This window comes from Tursiops truncatus, chromosome 12, assembly GCF_011762595.2.
Source record: "Tursiops truncatus isolate mTurTru1 chromosome 12, mTurTru1.mat.Y, whole genome shotgun sequence".
Lineage (NCBI taxonomy): Eukaryota > Metazoa > Chordata > Mammalia > Artiodactyla > Delphinidae > Tursiops > Tursiops truncatus.
Genome location: NC_047045.1, coordinates 22,365,649 through 22,386,289, shown reverse-complemented (window position 1 = coordinate 22,386,289; position 20,641 = coordinate 22,365,649). Strand labels below are relative to the sequence as shown.

Below are 20,641 nucleotides of genomic sequence, written 5' to 3'. Positions count from 1 at the left end.
AGTAGTTGTGGCATACGGGCTCAGTAGTTGTGGCTTGCAGGCTCTAGAGCGCAGGCTCAGTAGTTGTGGCGCATGGGCTTAGTTGCTCCGCGGCATGTGGGATCTTCCCGGACCAGGGCTCGAACCCGTGTCCCCTGCATCGGCAGGCAGACTCTCAACCACTGGGCCACGAGGGAAGCCCGGAGTTGAATTCTTATGTAGACCAGTCTCCTTTAGGCAAACGCAACAATAGGTACTCAATAAAAGCAGTAACAACAAAAGAGAGAAAAATAACAGTTTAAAAAGTACAGGTTGTTTCTCTTGCCATTCTTCTCAGAGAGTATATACTTCAGAATGAGGTGGAAGATGTTTGGATTAACTGTTCTTTTACTTGGCTCAGTTCCAGTGTGCATATATTTCAAGGCTGAATATGGTTCTGGTTGTTCAAGATTTTTCAAACCTGTGGCCCCCTAACACAAGCCAACTACTTCAGTTACTGCTCAACAGAAGAAATAATGATTTTTGTTCCAATACAGGAAGAAAAACTGGCTGAGGAATGGGAGTAAGTCTTCAATGAGATGCACAAATACGGCCATGTGTACTATTCTTTATTGATTATTTAAGGGATTTACAAGGGAATTTTGACTGTACACACTTTTTGCCCTGTGTACTCACTTGAGAATTTAACTGCCTAACATGTGCTGTAGTAATGACTGCTCGGAGTGCTGGGTTATTGTGTGCCTGGAGCTTTGGTTGGGGTGTGTTTCAGATAGATGATATCCCTGTTCTGGCTTCTTGTCTAGTAAATCATAGGTGGAGTGACAGATGCAGAAAACTACATCAGTGTTTGCTTTTTTAGGTACACTTTTGTAATGTTGAAGTGGAGTCTGTTTTGCTTATGTTCTTGTTTCATCATTAGTTTGGGGGTTAATTTATTTTATTTAGTGCTTAAGTTCTATGTCTTGAATAAGACTTGGATAAGTGATACTTTCATTGTTATTAGTTCATTGGCAGAGTGAACCTAAAATCTCCCTTAGTGTAGTTGAATGAACTGGCCTGGAATACTGCCATTTAGTCAGTTCGATTCGGTACAAATTCAGTTACCAGTAAATCTGTCCTTTTTTCTTTCATTCTTTTTTAAGGTTAAAATGGGCTTGTTGGTGGACCTGACAAATACTTCAAGATTCTATGACAGAAATGACATAGAAAAAGAAGGAATCAAATATATAAAACTTCAGTGTAAAGGGTAAGTCATGTATTAAGATTCCTTAATATTTAAACCTTCTGCTGAAATTTGTAACCTCTTCTTAAAAAAAAATGTTTTTGTATTACTAGACATGGCGAATGCCCTACAACGGAGAATACCGAGACATTTATTCGTCTGTGTGAGCGGTTTAATGAAAGAAACCCGCCTGAACTTATAGGTATGTTTGGCTTCACTTTACCAATGTTGAATATTTTCTTTGTGATTGGGTTTCCATTTTCTTTTTTACAAGTGAATTGATATGGAAGTTTTTTTTTCTTTTTTAAATCATCACCAAGAAGCATTTACTAAAGTAGTAGACTAACTTTTTTTTTTTTTTTTTTTGCGGTACCCAGGCCTCCCACTGCTGCGGCCTCTCCTGTTGTGGAGCACAGGCTCCGGACGCGCAGGCTCAGCGGCCATGGCTCATGGGCCTAGCCGCTCCGCGGCATGTTGGATCTTCCCAGACCGGGGCACGAACCCGTGTCCCCTGCATCAGCAGGCGGACTCTCAATCACTGTGCCACCAGGGAAGCCCAATTTCCAATTTTTAATGTAATTCCAAGCAAAATCCCAATGAGACTTTGGAAAAATTACTATGAAGTTAATTTCTATTTGTTAAGTCCACTGCCTCCATTAAGTCAGTATTTATTGAGTACAGAAAACAATTGTTTGGCAAATCAAACAGGTGAAATTATGGGCAAGAAAATTTTGAAAGATAAAAAGTATCAAGGGGATTTTCCTTACCATTTATCCAAGCGTATGGTAAAGTAATGGAAACTAGAGTGGTTTCCTAGTGGTAGAGATGTTTTTCACATCAGAGAGGGAAGGTGTGATTATTCAACAGATGGTTATGAGACAATTAGCCGACTGTATAATAAAATATATTTTAGATGGATCAAATATTTTTGAAAGGACCCATAATAATATAGGAGAAATATAGGTCAGTACTTATTTAACTCTGAGGTAAGAAAGGGTATTCCAAGTTTATCGTCAAAGGCAGAATCCATAAACAGGTATTTTTTAAGCCGTATTCCTGGACCGCCTGCGTCGGAATCACCTGAGGATGTTTATTAGAAGTGCATGCTTTAGGGCCCCGTACTGGACTTGTATGATCAAAACCTCTGGGAATGAAGCCTAGGGATCTAATTGTTTTTAAAACAAGGGTCTTAGGTGATTTTTATGTACACTTAAATTTGAAAACTGCTGTCAAAAATTAAAATATCTATTCATGGTAATAGTAACAGCTGGGATTAATGAATGCTTATTATTTGCCTGGCAGACTTGGTGGGAAACTCTGAATGAATGAATGAATGAATGTAATCCTCATAACAACTCTGTAATATGTGGTAGTATCCATATTTTACAGATAAGAAAACTGAATATCAGAGAAATTAAGTATAGTTTTTCCATGGTAACACATCTGATAAGTGGTTAAGCCAGGTTTGTAATCCGGTTTCTTACTTCAAAGTCCAAATCTCTAATTACTTGCTACACTGGTTTCTAGAGTGACCACATAAAAATGAAAAATAAATTCTGTATTATAAAACACAACAGAAACAGAGCAAAAAGATATTTGACTAATTGGGAGCAATATTTGAAGCATATATGACAGATAAAAGTTAATATTCTTATATACAAAAAGATTTTATAATCCAACAGGCAAAAGAGGCATTTCTCCATAGAAAAATATGGAAAACAATGAAAATGAAATTTATAAGAAATGAATTACAAATAGCCAAGAAACATGAAAAAAATTTTCATTCTTACTTGTTAACAAGAGATACAAATTAAAATATATGTTGTTACCTTTCCCCATCAAATTGGCAAAGATTAAAAAAGAATCATAATGTCAAGCTTTGGATAAAGTGGATGTACTTATACATTATTAATTTGAGTGTTAATTGGTACGCCCTCTCTGGAGGGCCAATTTGGTGATATTTGTCAAGATTCTTAAAAGTGTTCACACTCTTTGACTTGTCAAGGCCACATTTAAGAATTTATTTAAAGGAAGTAGTCAGAGATGGACATAAAGATTTATGAGAAAGAAATTTAATCACATCTTCATTTGTAATTAAAAAACTGGAAACAGCTTAAACCTCTGATAGAAGCAGATCATTTATATTGTACAGTATGCAATTTATTTAATAGAAGAACAATAATATGGGACTATATGACATGGTATTGTGATATGTATATATATTTACACATTCACATGAATATATGTAACAAATACACACATATTTAGGATACAACCAGAACATAAACAGCTTAAAATAGCATTGAGACCTTTATTTGAACAATTAAAAACAACTTTTTTCATCCGAGAGAAGCCATTATAGGGGTAAAGAAGAAGAATTCAAGAAGAACTTCAAGAACACTTAACATCTGGAATCAGATATCCTGATTTCAGGAAGATTAATACTCCCAAGTCAACCCTTGTTATAAATTGTCCGGTTGTATTCTTAGAAGAACTGATGGGGAAATTTTCTAAATTGAGTGTTTTATGGGTTATTAAAAAAAAATTATAGAACTGTGCTACAATATATGTTAATATATATTATTTGTTTTATATCACTGGTAGGGGTTCTCTTCATGAGGATTGAAGTGGAAGCATTTGCCTGTCCAGTTTTGGAGCATTGTAGTGGCAATTATTTATTGTAATATTCTGAAGACAACAACAGAAACTGGTCTTAGAGCTGGTTGCTGGTAACACCTTTTCAAACAAAAAGAATAAAGAATCAAGTTTGCGTTCTTAGGATCAGAAAATATTGGTCTGCTTTTACAATATTTTAGTTGTGTTAGTATCAGAGATGGAATTTTCATCAGCCTTGCACACATTTTTGCTGAAGCATACTTGTGATCAACAGTAGACATTTGTGACATGACAAAAGTTAGACTCAGATTCATTTTCAAAGCTACTCTTTTTTTTAAATCATCATTTTACTGTCAGTTCATGCAGTTAGCCTGGTTGTGGGATAATACTGTAGACTTAGTGGAAATGAAAAGTTCTTGAAACACAGAAGCCTCAGACGTTTTCTGATGTTTAGGAAGAACTACAGCTTCGTAATCCCTTATCTGAAACCCGTGGGGGTCATATGTTTCCAATTCTTACCATATGTTACCTCCCCTGGAGATAGTACCTCCTAATTTTTCTTTATTGTAGAAATTTTCAGTCATACCAAAAATAGGGAGAATAGTGAAATGACACCTCATGTATCCATCATTCAGCTTCAATAATTATCATTTTGCTGTTTTTTTTTTTTTCATTTTTCCTCTCCTCCCCCTAACAGATTTTTTTCTGAGTATTTTAAATTAGATCACAGGTACCATGTCATTTCACTTAAAGTGTTTCAGTATGCATCTCTAACTGATAAGGATTTTTGGTTTTTATATAATCACCATGCAATTGTACCAAACAGAATAATGAGAAATTCCTTAAGGTCATTAAAGCCTAGTCCATTTTCAGGTTTCCTCAATTATAGAAAAAATGCCTTTTTAAGTTAGATTTTCAAACCAGTTTCCAATAGTGTCCACATGTTGCATTTTGTTGTTATGTCTCTTAAATCTCTCTGATTCACTCTCTTTTTTAATGCTATCAGTTTGCTGGAGAAACCACATCATTTGTCCTATAAAATATTCCATTATCTGGGTCTACCTGAGTGCTTCCTCATAGTATTAGTTAACTTTTTCCTTTGTCTTCTGTATGTCCTGTAAACTGGTAGTTAAATCGAGAGGTGTACTTATATATTTTGGCAAGCATACTTCATAGTTGGCGTTGTATGGTTCCTTTCACACCACATCAGGAAGCACATAATGTCTGATGGTCCTGCTTTTAGGGGTACGAAGATGATTAAGTGGGTTCTGGTGGCACCATCTTGTTTCCTCTGTTACAGACTTTTTCATCTGTCTTTTACCTAATGATTTTATCATCCATTGATGGTTGCTGCCTTCATCCAGTATTTCATTAGGGGTTGGAAAACAGTGATTGTTTTCTGATTCTCTCTCATTTCTTCATGGATTAGCTGGAATTCTTCTTTAGTAAAGAACTATTCTCAACAATTTGGTTATCCTGAAATGCAGTTTGTAATGGAAAGGCAAGTTAAGCGTCTGATTCTCTTATTTCTTAATTTCCAGAATAATGAATTGGTATCTTACCAATCTCCAGTGGTGACTGATTACTTTCTTTTCTTGGAGTATCTGTATGAACTCATGAATTTTTATATAGTTGATGTATTTAAATCAGTTGCAGTCAATATTTATTCTTATGCCCAAATTGCTCCATCCTAGGCCAATGGGAGCCCCTTCAAGTTGATTTCTGTATCCTTTTGATAGTACCCTATCAGTCTTTTTTAGAGCTTTTTTGAAATTATAATTACAAATAAGAGATTATGGAGCTATAGTGCATTTGTTTGCATGTACAGAAATAACTTGAGGATAAGAATTTTGTGGACTGGAGAAATAGAAAAGTCTGTTTTGTGTTAAAAGAGAAATGGCTGATTTCTTGGTAAATGGTGGACTACATATAATCGATGTGTAGCTTAACTAATGCCTCTAATTACTTTAGGTGTTTCTAATTATAAATACATGGGCCAGATTTGTGAATATATATTTTCCTGAGTAGCACACGTGTATTTTGGTAAAAAACATTTCTCTTGATTAAATAAAAATATTTATAATAACTTGGCACATAATAAGTTCTTCTTTTAAATTAGTTGATTGATTTATTTTTGGCTGCATTGGGTCTTTGTTGCTGCGCGTGGGCTTTCTCTAATTGTGGAGAGCAGGGGCGACTCTTCTTTGCAGTGTGCAGGCTTCTCATTGCAGTGGCTTGTCTTGTTGTGGAACATGGGCTTTAGGTGTGTGGGCTTCAGTAGTTGTGGCTTGCGGGCTTAGTAGTTGTGGCCCATTGTATATTCTTGCCTCCTTTATCAAAGATCAGGTGACCATATGGGCATGGGTTTATCCTTGGGTTTTCTTTCCTGATCCATTGATCTATATTTCTGTTTTTGTGCCAGTACCATACTGTCTTGATTACTGTAGCTTTGTAGTATAGTCTGAAGTCAGAGAACCTGATTCCTCCAGCTCTGTTTTACTTTCTCAAGATTGCTTTGGCTATTCAGGGTCTTTTGTGTTTCCATACAAATTGTGAAATTTTTTGTTCTAGTTCTGTGAAAAATGCCATTGGTAGTTTGAGAGGTATTGCATTGAATCTGTAGATTGCTTTGGATCATATAGTCATTTTCACAGTGTTGATTCTTCCAATCCAAAAACATGGTATCTCTCTCCATTTCTCTGTATCCTTTTTAATTTCTTTCATCAGTGTCTTATAGTTTTCTGCATACAGGTCTTTTGTCTCCTTAGGTAGGTTTATTCCTAGGTATTCTTTTTGTTGCAATGGTAAATGGGAGTGTTTCCTTAATTTCTCTTTCAGATTTTTCATTGTTAGTGTATAGGAATGCAAGTGATTTCTGTGCATTAATTTTGTATCCTTCTACTTTACCAAATTCATTGATTAGCTCTAGTAGTTTTTTGGTAGCATCTTTAGGATTCTCTGTGTATTACAGTATCATGTCATCTGCAAACAGTGACAGCTTTACTTCTTATTTTCCAATTTGAATTCCTTTTATTTCTTTTACTTCTCTGATTGCTGTGGCTAAAACTTCCAAAACTATGTTGAATAATGAGCACTGGTACTTTCTTAAATTGCATATCATGGCATGACTTAATCACTTAATTGGCAATTATTCTTACATTTCCTATTCATAAAAATATTTAGTTAATCTTGCTAGAGTAAAAATTAGATGCAAAAATAGTAGTGGTGTAGATGAGAAACATTTTTAGAGTATTTGTTGCTTAAATTGGTCTCAGATATAAAGTAGAAAGGAAATTTACATGTTGGGTTAAGATTTATGTTGAATAAAAATGTCTATTTACAGCTGACATCTTTGTGTAACTTTTGAGGCACGTTTCTTAACAAAGCACTGGAGATGATGAACTTATAGAGTTTCATGATTATAGCAATTATCTCTAAGGGGTAACTTTTTCTGTTCAAGGCTGATCTCTTTATTTTTTATCTCTTTTCAGAAACTTCATTTCAGTTATATCATTGTTCTCTATTTCAGTCTCTGTGATTTAACCAGGTCCTTTTCAGCCTGTAAATATACCCAAGCCTCTTATATTAAAATATTACCCCTCCCTCCAAAAAACCCCCACACCTTTCTGTTTTATATTCCCCTTCTCCTTCCCAGTCAACTTTCCAAAAGATTGATACTTGAATCCATTTATTTTCATTCACATCACTGCGATCTGGAGTCCTCCCTCTGCAGTCTTAAACAAATAGTGACTTTCAGTTCTAATCATTTTGTGACATTTACACAGTTGAACACTCCTGTCTTGGAACTTCCTCTTTTCCTGGTGAACATGACCCAGTGTTCATGCACTCTTTGTTTTCTCGACCCCATGATTGTTCATTCTTAGTCGTTTTTTATGCCCTTCCATCCGCCAACTTATTCTTGAAAGGTTAGTTTTCCTCAGATTCCATCCTTAATTATCTTCTCTTGTTCTGCTGATACTTACCCATTCTCAGTGATTTTGCCCACACCACAGACTGCTTCTGTAGTGACTATATGCTGATTATTCTTGAATCCACAACTCCAGCTAGATCTCTCTGTGAAGCTCTTTACCCTTATTTCCAAATATTTGTAAGTCTCATAAGAACCTTAAACTCAGCATGTCCAGCTGTACTCATTGCCTTGCCCGAAAGACTGATGTAAACTCCTGTACTTCCTTACCTGGTAAAGGGGGCCATTGCCCAAATAGTCACCCAAGTCAGAAACCAAACTCTCAGTGTTGACAGTTATTCACCCCTCAGATTGCACATTCTACCTTAAATGTTTCTTCCATAAATTACTGGGATGGCTTCCTTACTAGTTTTCTTGCTTCGTTGATGCTCCGTCTCTACTTTACGTTGAGCTGCCATTGAAGTGGGTTCTCTACAGCGTGATCATTTAATAATGTACACCAAGCTTTTTTTTATTACTTTTCAAAGTAGTTAAAATGACTTGAAAATGCAGTCAGTTTTAGAATTTATGAAACTCATTTGCAGCTTTTCAGAATATGGAGACAGGACCACACTGATCTTGAATATGTCCTGAAAAAAAGCTTAACAAAAATAAATGTCTTTTTCTCAGCAGGTTTTTCTTCTAAAAGTTCATTTTGGAAGATTACAAGCTAATGTAAAGATACAGTCAGTTGGTTTCTAGAGAACTTTGTTTTTATTGTACCGTGTATCCATCAGTTTGTTATTTTCCGTATCTAGTGAAGTGTCTCGCGTGCATGTGTGTGTGCGTGCGCCTATGTTCTTTAGAGTTGTGTGTTTGATGAAATACCTCCTTATTTAAAATGCTTGGAATCTTTTAGTTTTAAAATAAAACTTTAGACCTTAGAAACAGTTGTAACTAATAAATCAGTATATGTTATATTTAAACTTATAGCTAGTGCTATAAGTTATTTTCTAAGCAATTTAAGCTGACAGGTTTAATAGTTATAAAAGAAGGCCAAGCTTTAAAAATGTATTTTATAAAATGATTGAAATGTTTTGATTGCAGGTTGGGGTTTTAAAGTAAAACGTAGCCTCTGAAGCGATTTATTAAATCAAAATTGTTTTATTTTTTAGGTGTTCATTGTACCCATGGTTTCAATCGCACTGGTTTCCTCATATGTGCCTTCTTGGTGGAGAAAATGGATTGGAGGTATTTGTTTCTTGTTATAATGACATGTTTAGTAATTGATAAAAATTTTTTATTGCTTTTTCAGTTATAGCATTTTATATTGCCAGGTTTTTGGTGAAGTCATGAGTAATATGATTGACTCAATTGGTTCTCATTTTAGATTTGGTTAATCTTTCGAGCACCATTCATTACCTGGTGTTTTCTACTAAGTAGCACTTTTGAGTGCTTATGGATCCCATATACCATGCATTTTCTTTTCCAGATTTTTTTTCACATCTTACAGAATTATCAGAGACAAGTTCTCCCAATATTTTGTGTACGTTTTCACCTTGGAGGTTACTATTGTTTTTCTTTTCATTTTTAATAGTACCTTTTAAAAATACCTATTGAGTACTAGGAAAAACTTAAATGCTATACAGAAAAGGTATTTTGGGGGACAGAGTTATTCTGTTTAAACCAATAAGCATGTCTTTCTGAGCAGCTGTTATTTGTAAAGTGTCTTTTTAGATTCTGAGAGATTAGAGAATGGGATATTACTAACTGAATTTCCTCATTTACTTTGAAGGTCTTTACTTTTGTTTACAAAGCCTTTCACGCAGTAGATCCTTCTCTGAATATAATCAGCTGAAGTACACATGTGATTGTATATTTTCCTGTTCATTCATCCTTGGGGGTTCTCTACTGCATGCACTTCTAGCCCTGCCTTTCTGGCCTTTCAGATGCTCTATACAGTAATGCTACACGATACAGACTCCTATGTCAGACTCAGCCTATGCTTAGCCTCTCTCTGATGACCTGTACTCTTAATGCCTGGGTGTGTTGAAAGTTCCTGAAGAACCAGCATGCTTTTACTCTCTTTTCATATTGCTATTCACATTTCTTTGATGTTTTCGCTGAGAGTCAGACCTCAAACTTCAAGGGTTTACTTAAATTCCTTACAGACTGTACCCAGTATCGTCTATACACTCATTGCGGTTTACCTCTAGAGTTTTGGAAATTCCCATGTACTTATGTTAAAAATGTTTCAGAATGAATTTGTCTCTTAATAGATTGAATGCCTTGAGCGTGGGGACTGTGATTTGTCCATTTTAGAAAACCTCTATTATGCTTTGTATAATTGCCTTAAATGTAACAAGTGAATTTTGATAAATCTGCATAAATGGAGAGTAGTGAGGAAATTGCATGATGTTTATTTTCCATAGTATTGAAGCAGCAGTTGCTACTTTTGCTCAAGCCAGACCACCAGGAATTTATAAGGGTGATTATTTGAAAGAACTTTTTCGTCGCTATGGTGATATAGAGGAAGCACCACCCCCACCTCTATTGCCAGATTGGTGTTTTGAGGATGATGAAGACGAAGATGAGGACGAGGATGGAAAAAAGGAATCAGAACCTGGGTCAAGTGCCTCCTTTGGCAAAAGGAGAAAAGAACGTTTAAAACTGGTAATGTTTAAAAATACTATTATAGTCTTTACCTTTTCTTCTACAGCTTCATTGAGACTTATGCAAATGGAATGTTAACTATGTTTGTTTAGCTAGATTTGTTAGATTATTTCATTCTGGTTATTTCCAAAGACTCTTGATAGCCATGGATCTTTGCCTTTTCTACAAGAAAAGTTTCAGTTATATAAATTCATCCTGTTTTTGTTTCTTAGGTAAACCAAAGAACTCTTAGATGTTAGATTGAGAATTTATTGTTTCTTTGCAAACTGTTGTGAGATTCTAACTAAATATGGAGTGAAAATTTTTACTGATGCTTTACAAAATTGTCCCATAGTTAAAATAACTTTGCATATGAATTCTGCTCCTTTCCATGGGTGGTGTTTTCATATTTTTCTGTAAAGTTGAACTCAGAAGATTCTTATTTATTCTATAGCCAACTCCTGTTAATCTTCTAGAAATAAAAGGCCTAAGAAAAAACATTAGGCATTACCTTCTTTTCTCAGGAGGAGAGGAGAGATGTTGAGAAGAAGATTGCTGGTTGTACTTGTACATACACAAGTAGATGGTGTAGGCCAAAGGGTAAAATCAGGGAAAGTGTGGCGGTAATTAATTGTTCATAAAGGTAATAATTAAGGTGTGTGAGATATCATGGTTGAGCAGTAAATCCCACAACTCATTTATTAGTATGCATTGACTGACAGGCAAGGAAGAAAATTCCTTGTTTTATGTAAATAATAAAATACAGTTATTTAGGGCTTAAAAAAAAGTCTCTTGTTCGAAAAACATTGTTTTAATATGTATTTACACATTTCAAACTTCAAGACTCAGCGGCTACTGAAAGTGTAAATTGTTTTGAAACATAGAAATAATTTCAAAAATAACTTAGTTTTTTACTCTAACTCATTTTCTGGACTTAGATATCTGAAATTACTGAATCACATACCTAGAAAAATAAGAATCACATTCTAAAGAAAGTCTAATAGCATAATATGACATATAGATGATTACCCTCTTATCACTTCTGTGAGGGAATTCAACGGTATTTTTTAAGAATAACATTAATCATGAGCATATGCTTAATGTATTTTTGAATTATGATCTAGTATTTGAATGTGTAAAAGAGTTTAAAACAAACATCACTGTTTTTACAAAATAGGGTCAAGTTTGCGGCATTTATTTTTCTTTGCCATCAGAAGGTATCTTAAAAATGACATTTATTTTATAAACTTAAGCACCATTAAATCCCTATAATTGCAAATGAGCTCCAGCAGCATTAAGAGGAAACTAGCTAAGAAGAGCATGTTTCTTTAGGGGAATAAATGACATATAAAATAAAATCCCAAACCTAGTTTCTCCTGGTTTGTTTTGTCAGTTACTAAGAGGGGTGTTTAAAAATTACCCACTGTGATTGTGGATTTACCTATTTCTCCTTGTAGTTCTGTTAGATTTTGCTTTATATATATATATATATATATATATATATATATATATATATCTATCTCCTTTTTTTTTTTGCGGTACGCGGGCCTCTCACTGTTGTGGCCTCTCCCGTTGCGGAGCACAGGCTCCGGACGCGCAGGCTCAGCGACCATGGCTCACGGGCCCAGCCGCTCCGCGGCATGTGGGATCTTCCCGGACCGGGGCACGAACCCGTGTCCCTTGCATCGGTAGGCGGACTCTCAACCACTGCGCCACCAGGGAAGTCCTCTTGCCTTCTTTATGTTTAATTATTTTTACCCTTCTGTCACCCCAACCCATGCTTGTTATACATTCCTTTACTGTTTTTTTAGTGGTTACCCAATATTTCAGTATGCATCTTTGGCTGTTGAAGTCTGGTAAATGTTAGTACTTTTGCCACTTTATAGATAATGCAAGAATCCAAGAACTTTTGAGTCCATTCATCTCTTACTGCCCTTTTGGTATTGTGTATTTTAATTCTCTCTATACTTTAAATCCCATAAGACATCATCATCATCATCATCATCATCATCATTATATGGTTAATATTCATTAGCTATACCCACATATTTATTCTTTCTGGTGCTCTTCATTTCTTTGCGTATTTTTGTGGTTCCATTTGCATAGTTTTCCTTCTAACTGAAGCACTCTCTTCAGTATTTTCTTTAATGTGGATCTGCTGTGACACATTGTTTCAGCATTTGTGTGAAAATGTCTTTATATACCCCATGATTTTAAGAACAGTTGTTCTTCAAAATCCAGATTCTAGAATTCTGGGTTGGTATGTTGAAGATATTATTCCATAATTCATTTCTGTTGAGAAGTTACTTCTTTGAAGAGAATTTCTTTTTGGTTTTGATTTTCAACAGTTTTACTATGATGTTTCTACCTGTGGTTTTCTTTGTATTTTTCCTGCTTCCTACTTACAGTGATTCTTGAAGTTATGATTGGATTTTTAAATCAGTTTTAGACAATTCTTGACCATTATCTCTTCAAATATTGTTTTAGATTCATTCTTTCCCCTTTCTCCTTCTACTCAATAGACCCTTTAAATATTATTATTTTTTAAAATGTCTCATATGTTCTTTTCTATATTCTCCACTTTTTTGTTTCATTTTTTCAGTCTGGTTATTTTTTTTCTGACCTATCTTCCAGTGTATTAATTCTCTCTGTAGCTTTGTCTAAGCTGCTGTTAAATTCATCCACTGAGTACTTAATTTCAGTTATTTTACTTTCACTTCTGGAATTTCAGTTTGAGTATCAAAGTAACTTTCAGTTCTCTGCTGGAATTCTGCATCTTGTCATTTAGGTTTTTGAATTATTAAGGCTATTTTATTTTATTTTGCTTTATTTTTAAATCTTTTGGCCATGTGGCTTGTGGGATCTTAGTTCTCTGACCAGGGATTGAACCTGGGCCATGGCAGTGAAAACGCCGAGTCCTAACCACCGGACTGCCAGGGACTCCCTATTAAGCCTATTTTAAAGCCTATGTCAGATTACTCTAGTATGTGGATACCCTCTGGATCCTTTTTTTAGTTTTTCTTCTTGTATTCATTTGATTTCTAGTCAACTGTAGGGTTTTTTTTGTTTTGTTTTTGTTTTAAATACCTGGGTATTTCTGCTTACTAGACATTATGTATGAAAAATTGGGGAAATAATTTAAGGTTCTGCATGCTGTTTTCTTCCTTCAGAGAAGATTTACCTTTGCTCCTACACAGGATTAGGAATAGAACATCTTAACTCAGTCAAGAATTGAACTGTTTAGAAGCTAGGCTTTAGTTTTGGGGGGCTGGTCTGTTTTTGATTCACCCCAGTTTTGTAGTGTGGCCCCTTGGGAATTCTAACTGAAATCCTGGAGCATTAAGCAGGACCCCTCTCCTTGGTGACCTGAACTCCAATTTTTGTTTTCCCATTTTTGTGATAAATGCTGAAAGTTCTGTTCAGTTTTGTAGCCTCTCAGCTACCATTTTGGAAACCGTACCTTTAGAGGAAAATCCTAGAGGAGAAAAGCTATGCCAGATGTCTGTCTCATCTCTCAGGGCTTCCCTTCCTTCTGAGTTCTTGGCCCTTCAGGTCCTTACTGCCTTTCTAATTCTCTGATATCTTAAAACAGGTGCTTTTAACATTTTTGTCTAGCATTTCTCATGGCTGCAAAATTTGTCTAAATAAACTAGTCTGCCATTGCCAAAAGCAGAATGCTTACCTTCTTTGTTTTTGGAGAAAGTAGTTAGATTTGATTTCTGACTGACAATGCAATGGTAATTTTCAAGAATATTTGAGCTTATACTTCCAAAGGTAGAGTTATGAAAAAAGAAAATTCTGAAGCCTTATGCATTTTGGTAGGTTTCTCCTCTTTTCAAATCATAACTAGTAAATACTAAAATTATTAAATATGTTTTTATTTATGAAAGTAATATACTGACATTAAAGAAAATTTGAAAACAAATAATCCTTCAACTTTTACCCTACCACTGGCATTTTTGTTATCTTAAAAGAATTTCTCCACAATTACTTACCTATCTGTCTCTTTAAAAGTGTACACAAGTGACATACAGATCAATTTTCTTTGTAAAATAAAAATGTGAACATCTAGAAGTATATAGGGTAAGAAGTGAAGTTTTCTCTTTTCCTAGTACATACAGAACTACCTCATTCTTTTTGGCTAGCACCGAAGAGAATAGTTTATAAAAAGCAAACAGAACATTTCTTTAGAAGACAAGAGAGGATATCAATCCATAAAATAATGGCAAGCTATTATGAAGAAGAACCAGTTAGAGACCTTAGAAATGATAATAATAAAGAAAAATGTCAGTAGGTGGGTTGGATAGCAGACTGAAGTTAGCTGTGGAGGAAATTATCAAGCTGGAAGATCTAGCTAAGAAATTCTTCCTGGATGTAGCACAAAAAGACAAAGAAATATGAGAAATAGTTTAGAGTTTTGTAGTGATCTATATGGATGATTTAATAGTATGAAAAGTCATAGAGGGGATGAATACAGTAAGGATATGAAGTGTCCATCTGAGGATAATTTTCTGTGGTACAGCAGGGCCAGGTCAGACTAGTGATTTTAAGCAGCTGGTGGGAGGTGACAAAAAGGACACAGTTGTGTTAGGGGTCCTCATTACCACCTCTGCTTTTGGAGATTCTCTAGGATTCAGCATATAGTTGTACTCACAGCTAAGATTTAACGCAGCTGTATACTAAGGATATCCTGCTGGATCATAAGTGACAAAGACAAGTGGAGTTTCGAAGAGTCCACGTGCAGGCTTCCTTATGCTCTCTCCTTCCCACGAGGGGTCGTACAGAGCTCACTCTTCCCACAGCAATGGAAATGCATCAGCGCATGTGTGATGTTTCTGTCTAGGAAAGCTCGTTAGGGTCTCAGTGCCCAAGGTTTTTATTCATGGTTGGTCATGTAGGTAGCTTGTGCCTAGCGTGTATCAATATTCCAGAATCCCAGAAGGAAAACATTTGTTCAGCGTAAACTATTGCCTGTACAAATAGTTTAGGTGTGATGAACCAGCCTTATCAGCTGACTGAGAACACTGGGAGTCATGTTCCCAGATGCCATCCAGGGGCCAACCTTGCAAGCAGTCCTATCATGTTAACTCTTACCTGCACACTGGTACAGACTATTCAAGTAGTTTGGTTATGAGCAAAAAGGGTAACTAAGGGTGATTGCTTGATGCAGACATATTCAGAAAAGGCTTTTTAGTATGGAATAAACTCAAGCATATCTATTACTTGAGGATAAGGAGCTAGTGGAATCAGTGAAGTTGAAAATAAATGAAATGTTAGAGGAATTAATGATATAGCAATTTCTGAGGAGATTAAAGGGAATGAAGTTCAAGAGCAGATAGAGAAATAGGTCTTCAGCAAGAGGAGGGAAATCTCATCCTTAGCCCTGAGATTGTGATTTTTCCTCAGTAAATTTCAGCTGCCTGTGTGTGGAAGTGGAGATTAATGGTGGGTTGATACAAGGTCGGCTATATTTAGTATGGGTGTGATGGAAGGATCAGAGGGTAAAGAGTACAGAGGATATCAGGTGAAGGGTAATTGAAGTAATCAGTGATAGGATCTAGGTTGAATAGGAAGTAAGGTCAGGATGGGGGAGCTGTTAGACTGGAAAGGGAGGAGTGAAGGATTGTTAGTCTTGGTGAAATTGAAAAGTGAGCTTAGTGAGAGTAAAAGAGTTAAGCTGTTTAATGAAAGAGGTCAGAAGAGCATATTGGTTTAGAATGTTGTGGGTACCCAGTCAATGTAAGTTGAGTTGATGAATCAAAAGGTGGAGCAGTCTGGAATGAGGATGATATGGCCATGGAGCAGGCTGTTCAAGTTAAGCACAGATGAGAGGATCATTAAAAAAGAAATTACAGGGCTTCCCTGGTGGCGCAGTGGTTGAGAGTCCACCTGCCATTGCAGGGGACGTGGGTTCGTGCCCCGGTCTGGGAGGATCCCACATGCCGCGGAGCGCCTGGGCCCGTGAGCCATGGCTGCTGAGCCTGTGCGTCCGGAGCCTGTGCTCCGCAACGGGAGAGGCCACAACAGAGGGAGACCCGCGTACCCCCCCCCCCAAAAAAAAAAAAAAGAAATTACAGAACTGTGAAGCTTAGGTTGTATGATGGGTCAGATTGTCTCAATGGATGTTAATGTTACCAATATAATGACAGAAGTTAGCATGGTGAGAAATACTGATGGTTTTGATGAATGTGCGGAAGTGACCAGAGGTCAATATATGAAGGATAGAGCATTTTATTAATTTAGATTATCTGGTTGCAAGTAACAGAAACTAACTCAAACTAGCTTAAGTAATAAGAGGAATTTACTATGAGTAAATGGGTGCAGCTCAAGCGCAGGAATATAGCTGATTCCTTGTTTACCTGGGAGATTTCTGATTCTTTGTTTACGAGGGATATTTAATGTCCTATGTCTAAGCTTATGTGTTATAATTTTCGCCACATGCGGAGATTTTCTGGGTCCAAATTCCAGGTTACCAGAAGAGAGAACCTGATAGGTTCAGATAGAGTTAGGGTTTCACTCATGCTCCCATCAACTTTGGCTGGAGTGGCATGTTATCTTTCATGTCATGTAATATGGCTTGTGGGTGGGGAAGGCATCCCATCCACAAAGAGAGCCGTTGTGCAACCAACCACAGTGGATGTTTGCTCTACCTGACATCTAGCTGAGTGATGTAGCTGAATGAGTCTGAATGGAAGAGGAACTTTTGAAAGAGGCCGGGAAAGCAGTGAGGATATAAGAGAATTGTTTACACTACTACCATGGGACTTGGGCAGTAGGAGAATGAGTAGCTTTCACTTAAGAGAAAAGTGAGTGGTCTTCTTGGTGCAGAGCTAACTTCTAGTTAAGACATGGGGTACAGAGTGTTCATGAAAAAGGTTGAGTTTACAGGGAAGGTTATTGGTAAAACTTAAAAAAAATTCTGTGCTATTAGTACCTTCAGAATAAAGATAACGCTTTCTTTCTTTAATTAGTATATACAAGATGTAATTTCATCAAGATATTGAAGTTATGAGTATCTCAGTTACTAAATATGTTAAAAAAACTTATCCACCTGGTTAAGCTTTCCTTTGAAAATTTTCTTTAGTTATGATATTTAATGGTAGAAATGGTTCTAAAACAGGAATTTCATTGGCTGATAAAGAGAGGTTATGGTGTAATAGGAGAGGAATGGTATTCTTTGATACTTTGGCTTATGGAACCTCTCTTTAAGGGAAACAAGGTAGATGACATTTTAGATAACTGTAAAATATGATTCAGAATTAGGGGCAAAAAATAGTCTGCTGGATTGACTTTAGGACTCTTCTAAATTTGACAGGGATGTATGTGGACTAAGTATTGTGTTCTTTTTTTTTTTCCTTCCCAACTAGTTCAGTTTGCCAAATCTTTGCCAGAATGTTCATCATTGTAGCTTGCAGACCCTATTTTTTATTCCCGAATTACGTTAACAGCTAGAGTTGTTTTATAGATATTTCTTGAGACTGATGCCAACCCTCTTATGGGTCTCAAAGTAATTGAATCAAGACTATTTTTTTAGTCTTTAAAATTTCCAGGGGTGTTCTTTATTATTTGATATATAAATTCTCCATCTGCTTCACTTCTCTGTGATATTCTAAAAATATACTTGCTGTGAAATGGGTGAAATACAATAAGACATTTAATGTAGTTCTGAGTTAAAGAATTTAGATTAAAAATTCAGTGATGAGTAATATTTAGTTTTTATGTTGATACATCCAATGACTGTAGCTTAGCTGTTTTGTCTACTGTTATACTCTTATTCTAGTTTACAAAGGTACATATTGTAGGTTTTTATCTCAAAATCCAAACTCCATCAGTGACACAACTTCTCACCCCCTTCCCCAAATGAGACTCATTGGTGAATGGAGAATCATTGGTGAATGGTATAGTATAGACCTCAGTTCAAATTCTGTTTTTACCACTTGAATAAATTACATAAAATCTTTATGCCTCATTTAGTCATTTGTGAAATAAATATAATGCATGTACTTTTCAGAATTGTTATAAGGATTAGAGAAACTGTTTGTAAAATACCGCATACTTTGCCTGGCTCTGAGTAAATGGTAGGTAAGATATTATTGCTGTTATGATTACTGAGTAGTACCCATGGATGCTTTGACAGCATGATATAGACACTGGCCTGTATATGTACATTGAAAATCATATGCTGGATTAAGGAAAACTAGTGTACAATCCCAGGGGAGTTTGTAGAACCTCCTGTAGCAGACCATTTGTTGCATGTATTTGCTCAGATTTCTGAAAATAAATGTATCTTTCAGTCTGGTCTTTGTAAATGGATTTGAACTCTAATGTATTTTTCTTTTCCTTTTATTTTCAGGGTGCTATTTTTTTGGAAGGCGTAACTGTTAAAGGTGTAACTCAAGTAACAACTCAACCAAAGTTAGGAGAGGTACAACAGAAGTGTCATCAATTCTGTGGCTGGGAAGGGTAATAAACATTTTCAATATTAATTAAAGTGTTAAATAAAATTTATTCTTATTCTGCAGTACTTAACATTAATGCAAACAGTGTCATAGCTTCTTTGCTCCTTGAAGTTTCTGTGTTTACATAGAGTTCTTAAAAACATGTTAAGCAAGAGTTTATCAGATTTTTCTCAAGATAAACAGTGTAATAACCAGACTTTTGAGTCAAAATTAGATGACTCACATGTCTTCCTAATGGAATAGAAAACTACTGTTGTCACTTTCTGGTATTTGTTTTGTGAGATTGATTCTACTGTTGCTGATTTTTTTATTATTATTAAAAAATATATATTATTGTTATTTTTTGGCTACATTGGGTCTTTGTTGCTGTGCGCAGGCTCTCTCTACTTGCAGCGAGTGGGGGCTCTTCGTTGTGGTGTGCGGGCTTCTCATTGTCGTGGCTTCTCGTTGCGGAGCACGGGCTTCAGAAGTTGTGGCATGCAGGCTCAGTAGTTTTGGCTTGTGGGCTCTAGAGCGCAGGCTTAGTAGCTGTAGGCGCAGGCTTAGTAGCTGTGGTGCACGGGCTTAGTTGCTCCGCGGCATGTGGGATCAGGGCTCGAACCCGTGTCCACTGCATTGGCAGGCGGATTCTTAACCACCGCGCCACAAGGGAAGTCCCACTGTTGCTGATTAATGTTTTAGTTGCCCTTATCATTTTATTAAGAGAGAAGAGGTGAAACTTGAATGTGCCTCATTTTCCAGTTTTTCTGTCATCAGAAACCTGGGAGAATCAGCTTTAAATATGTTCTGCCCCTTACCATGACTTGAAGATATTTGTCAGACATTTCATGGGAGAGGATTCAAGAGAGAGTTCACTGCTCGTTGCTCTCAGGTCTTGGTCTATGGTCATTTCTGTTGATCATTGCTATCTGTGGCAGAAAATTGTAATACAGCTGGAACATGATGAAACAGGATTACTGTTAAAAATTCCTAATATAAAGAACTTTTGGACTGGTATACATACAGATCAATAAACTAGAAATAATTTTAACTAAAAAATGTAAATGATGAAGTGCTATCAGTTTTAGTATTCTGTTAAACCCTTGTCAGTGTACTTTAATCTCGACCTGAATTTCTCCTGTTCTGTCGCTTCTGGGTATCTTTTGAGGAGAAACTTGCTAACCCTGCAAAGTTATGCCAAGCTGGCAGTGTCGTGATGGAGGAATATGGGGTCTAGAGCAATGTAAGATAGTCAAGGCAAGATTTAAACTTCTTCCTGAAGTAAAAGACTTGTAGATATACAAAGACTTGTAAACAGTATGTGCTTTACTGTTTAGATCATGTGTATTAATATTTAAAAATTAGTCCGATAGTCATAGTTTGCAGTGGCAATTATGATCCTGTTAACTTGAGTTCTAAAATGTCCAGAAAATGATAACCTTTTGGTAGCATTTTTGTGAAAGCTGATATTATTCCAATTGACATTAATCTCATGATAGGGAAAACATTGTGCTAAATGTGTGATTCAGGTGAGCTTGGTTTAAGGCATGTATTGCTTTGTATGGACACCAGCCATAATAGTAATATAGTGTTCTTCTTTAAGGTCTGGATTCCCTGGAGCACAGCCTATTTCCATGGACAAGCAAAATATTAAACTTTTGGAGCAGAAGCCATATAAAGTAAGCTGGAAAGCAGATGGTACGCGGTAAGTTAGATTTCTTAAAAAATTGACTAATAACCCGAATGCTTGAAGAATATTGCTTTGTTGTTAGAGAAGGTTTGTACTCCTGGGAGTGACTTGAGCAGCAAAATAAGCATGTTTCATAT

The 20,641-nt window shown here is 36.1% G+C and overlaps 1 protein-coding gene across 7 annotated transcripts in view; it reads left to right on the top strand.

The window, feature by feature from the left end:
• Nucleotides 1-20,641, top strand: part of RNGTT (RNA guanylyltransferase and 5'-phosphatase) — a 249,817-nt gene that overhangs the window by 9,933 nt on the left and 219,243 nt on the right. For all 7 annotated transcript variants that reach the window (XR_002175216.3, XM_019929424.3, XM_019929420.3 and 4 more), the window contains 6 exons: nt 1,122-1,225; nt 1,315-1,403; nt 8,900-8,975; nt 10,157-10,397; nt 18,730-18,839; nt 20,418-20,519. Coding sequence is in view for 6 of the 7 variants with exons in the window: in XM_019929424.3 (XP_019784983.1) it covers nt 1,122-1,225; nt 1,315-1,403; nt 8,900-8,975; nt 10,157-10,397; nt 18,730-18,839; nt 20,418-20,519 (722 nt within the window). In the remaining variant the exon portion in view is untranslated. The remainder of the gene's footprint in view (nt 1-1,121; nt 1,226-1,314; nt 1,404-8,899; nt 8,976-10,156; nt 10,398-18,729; nt 18,840-20,417; nt 20,520-20,641) is intronic.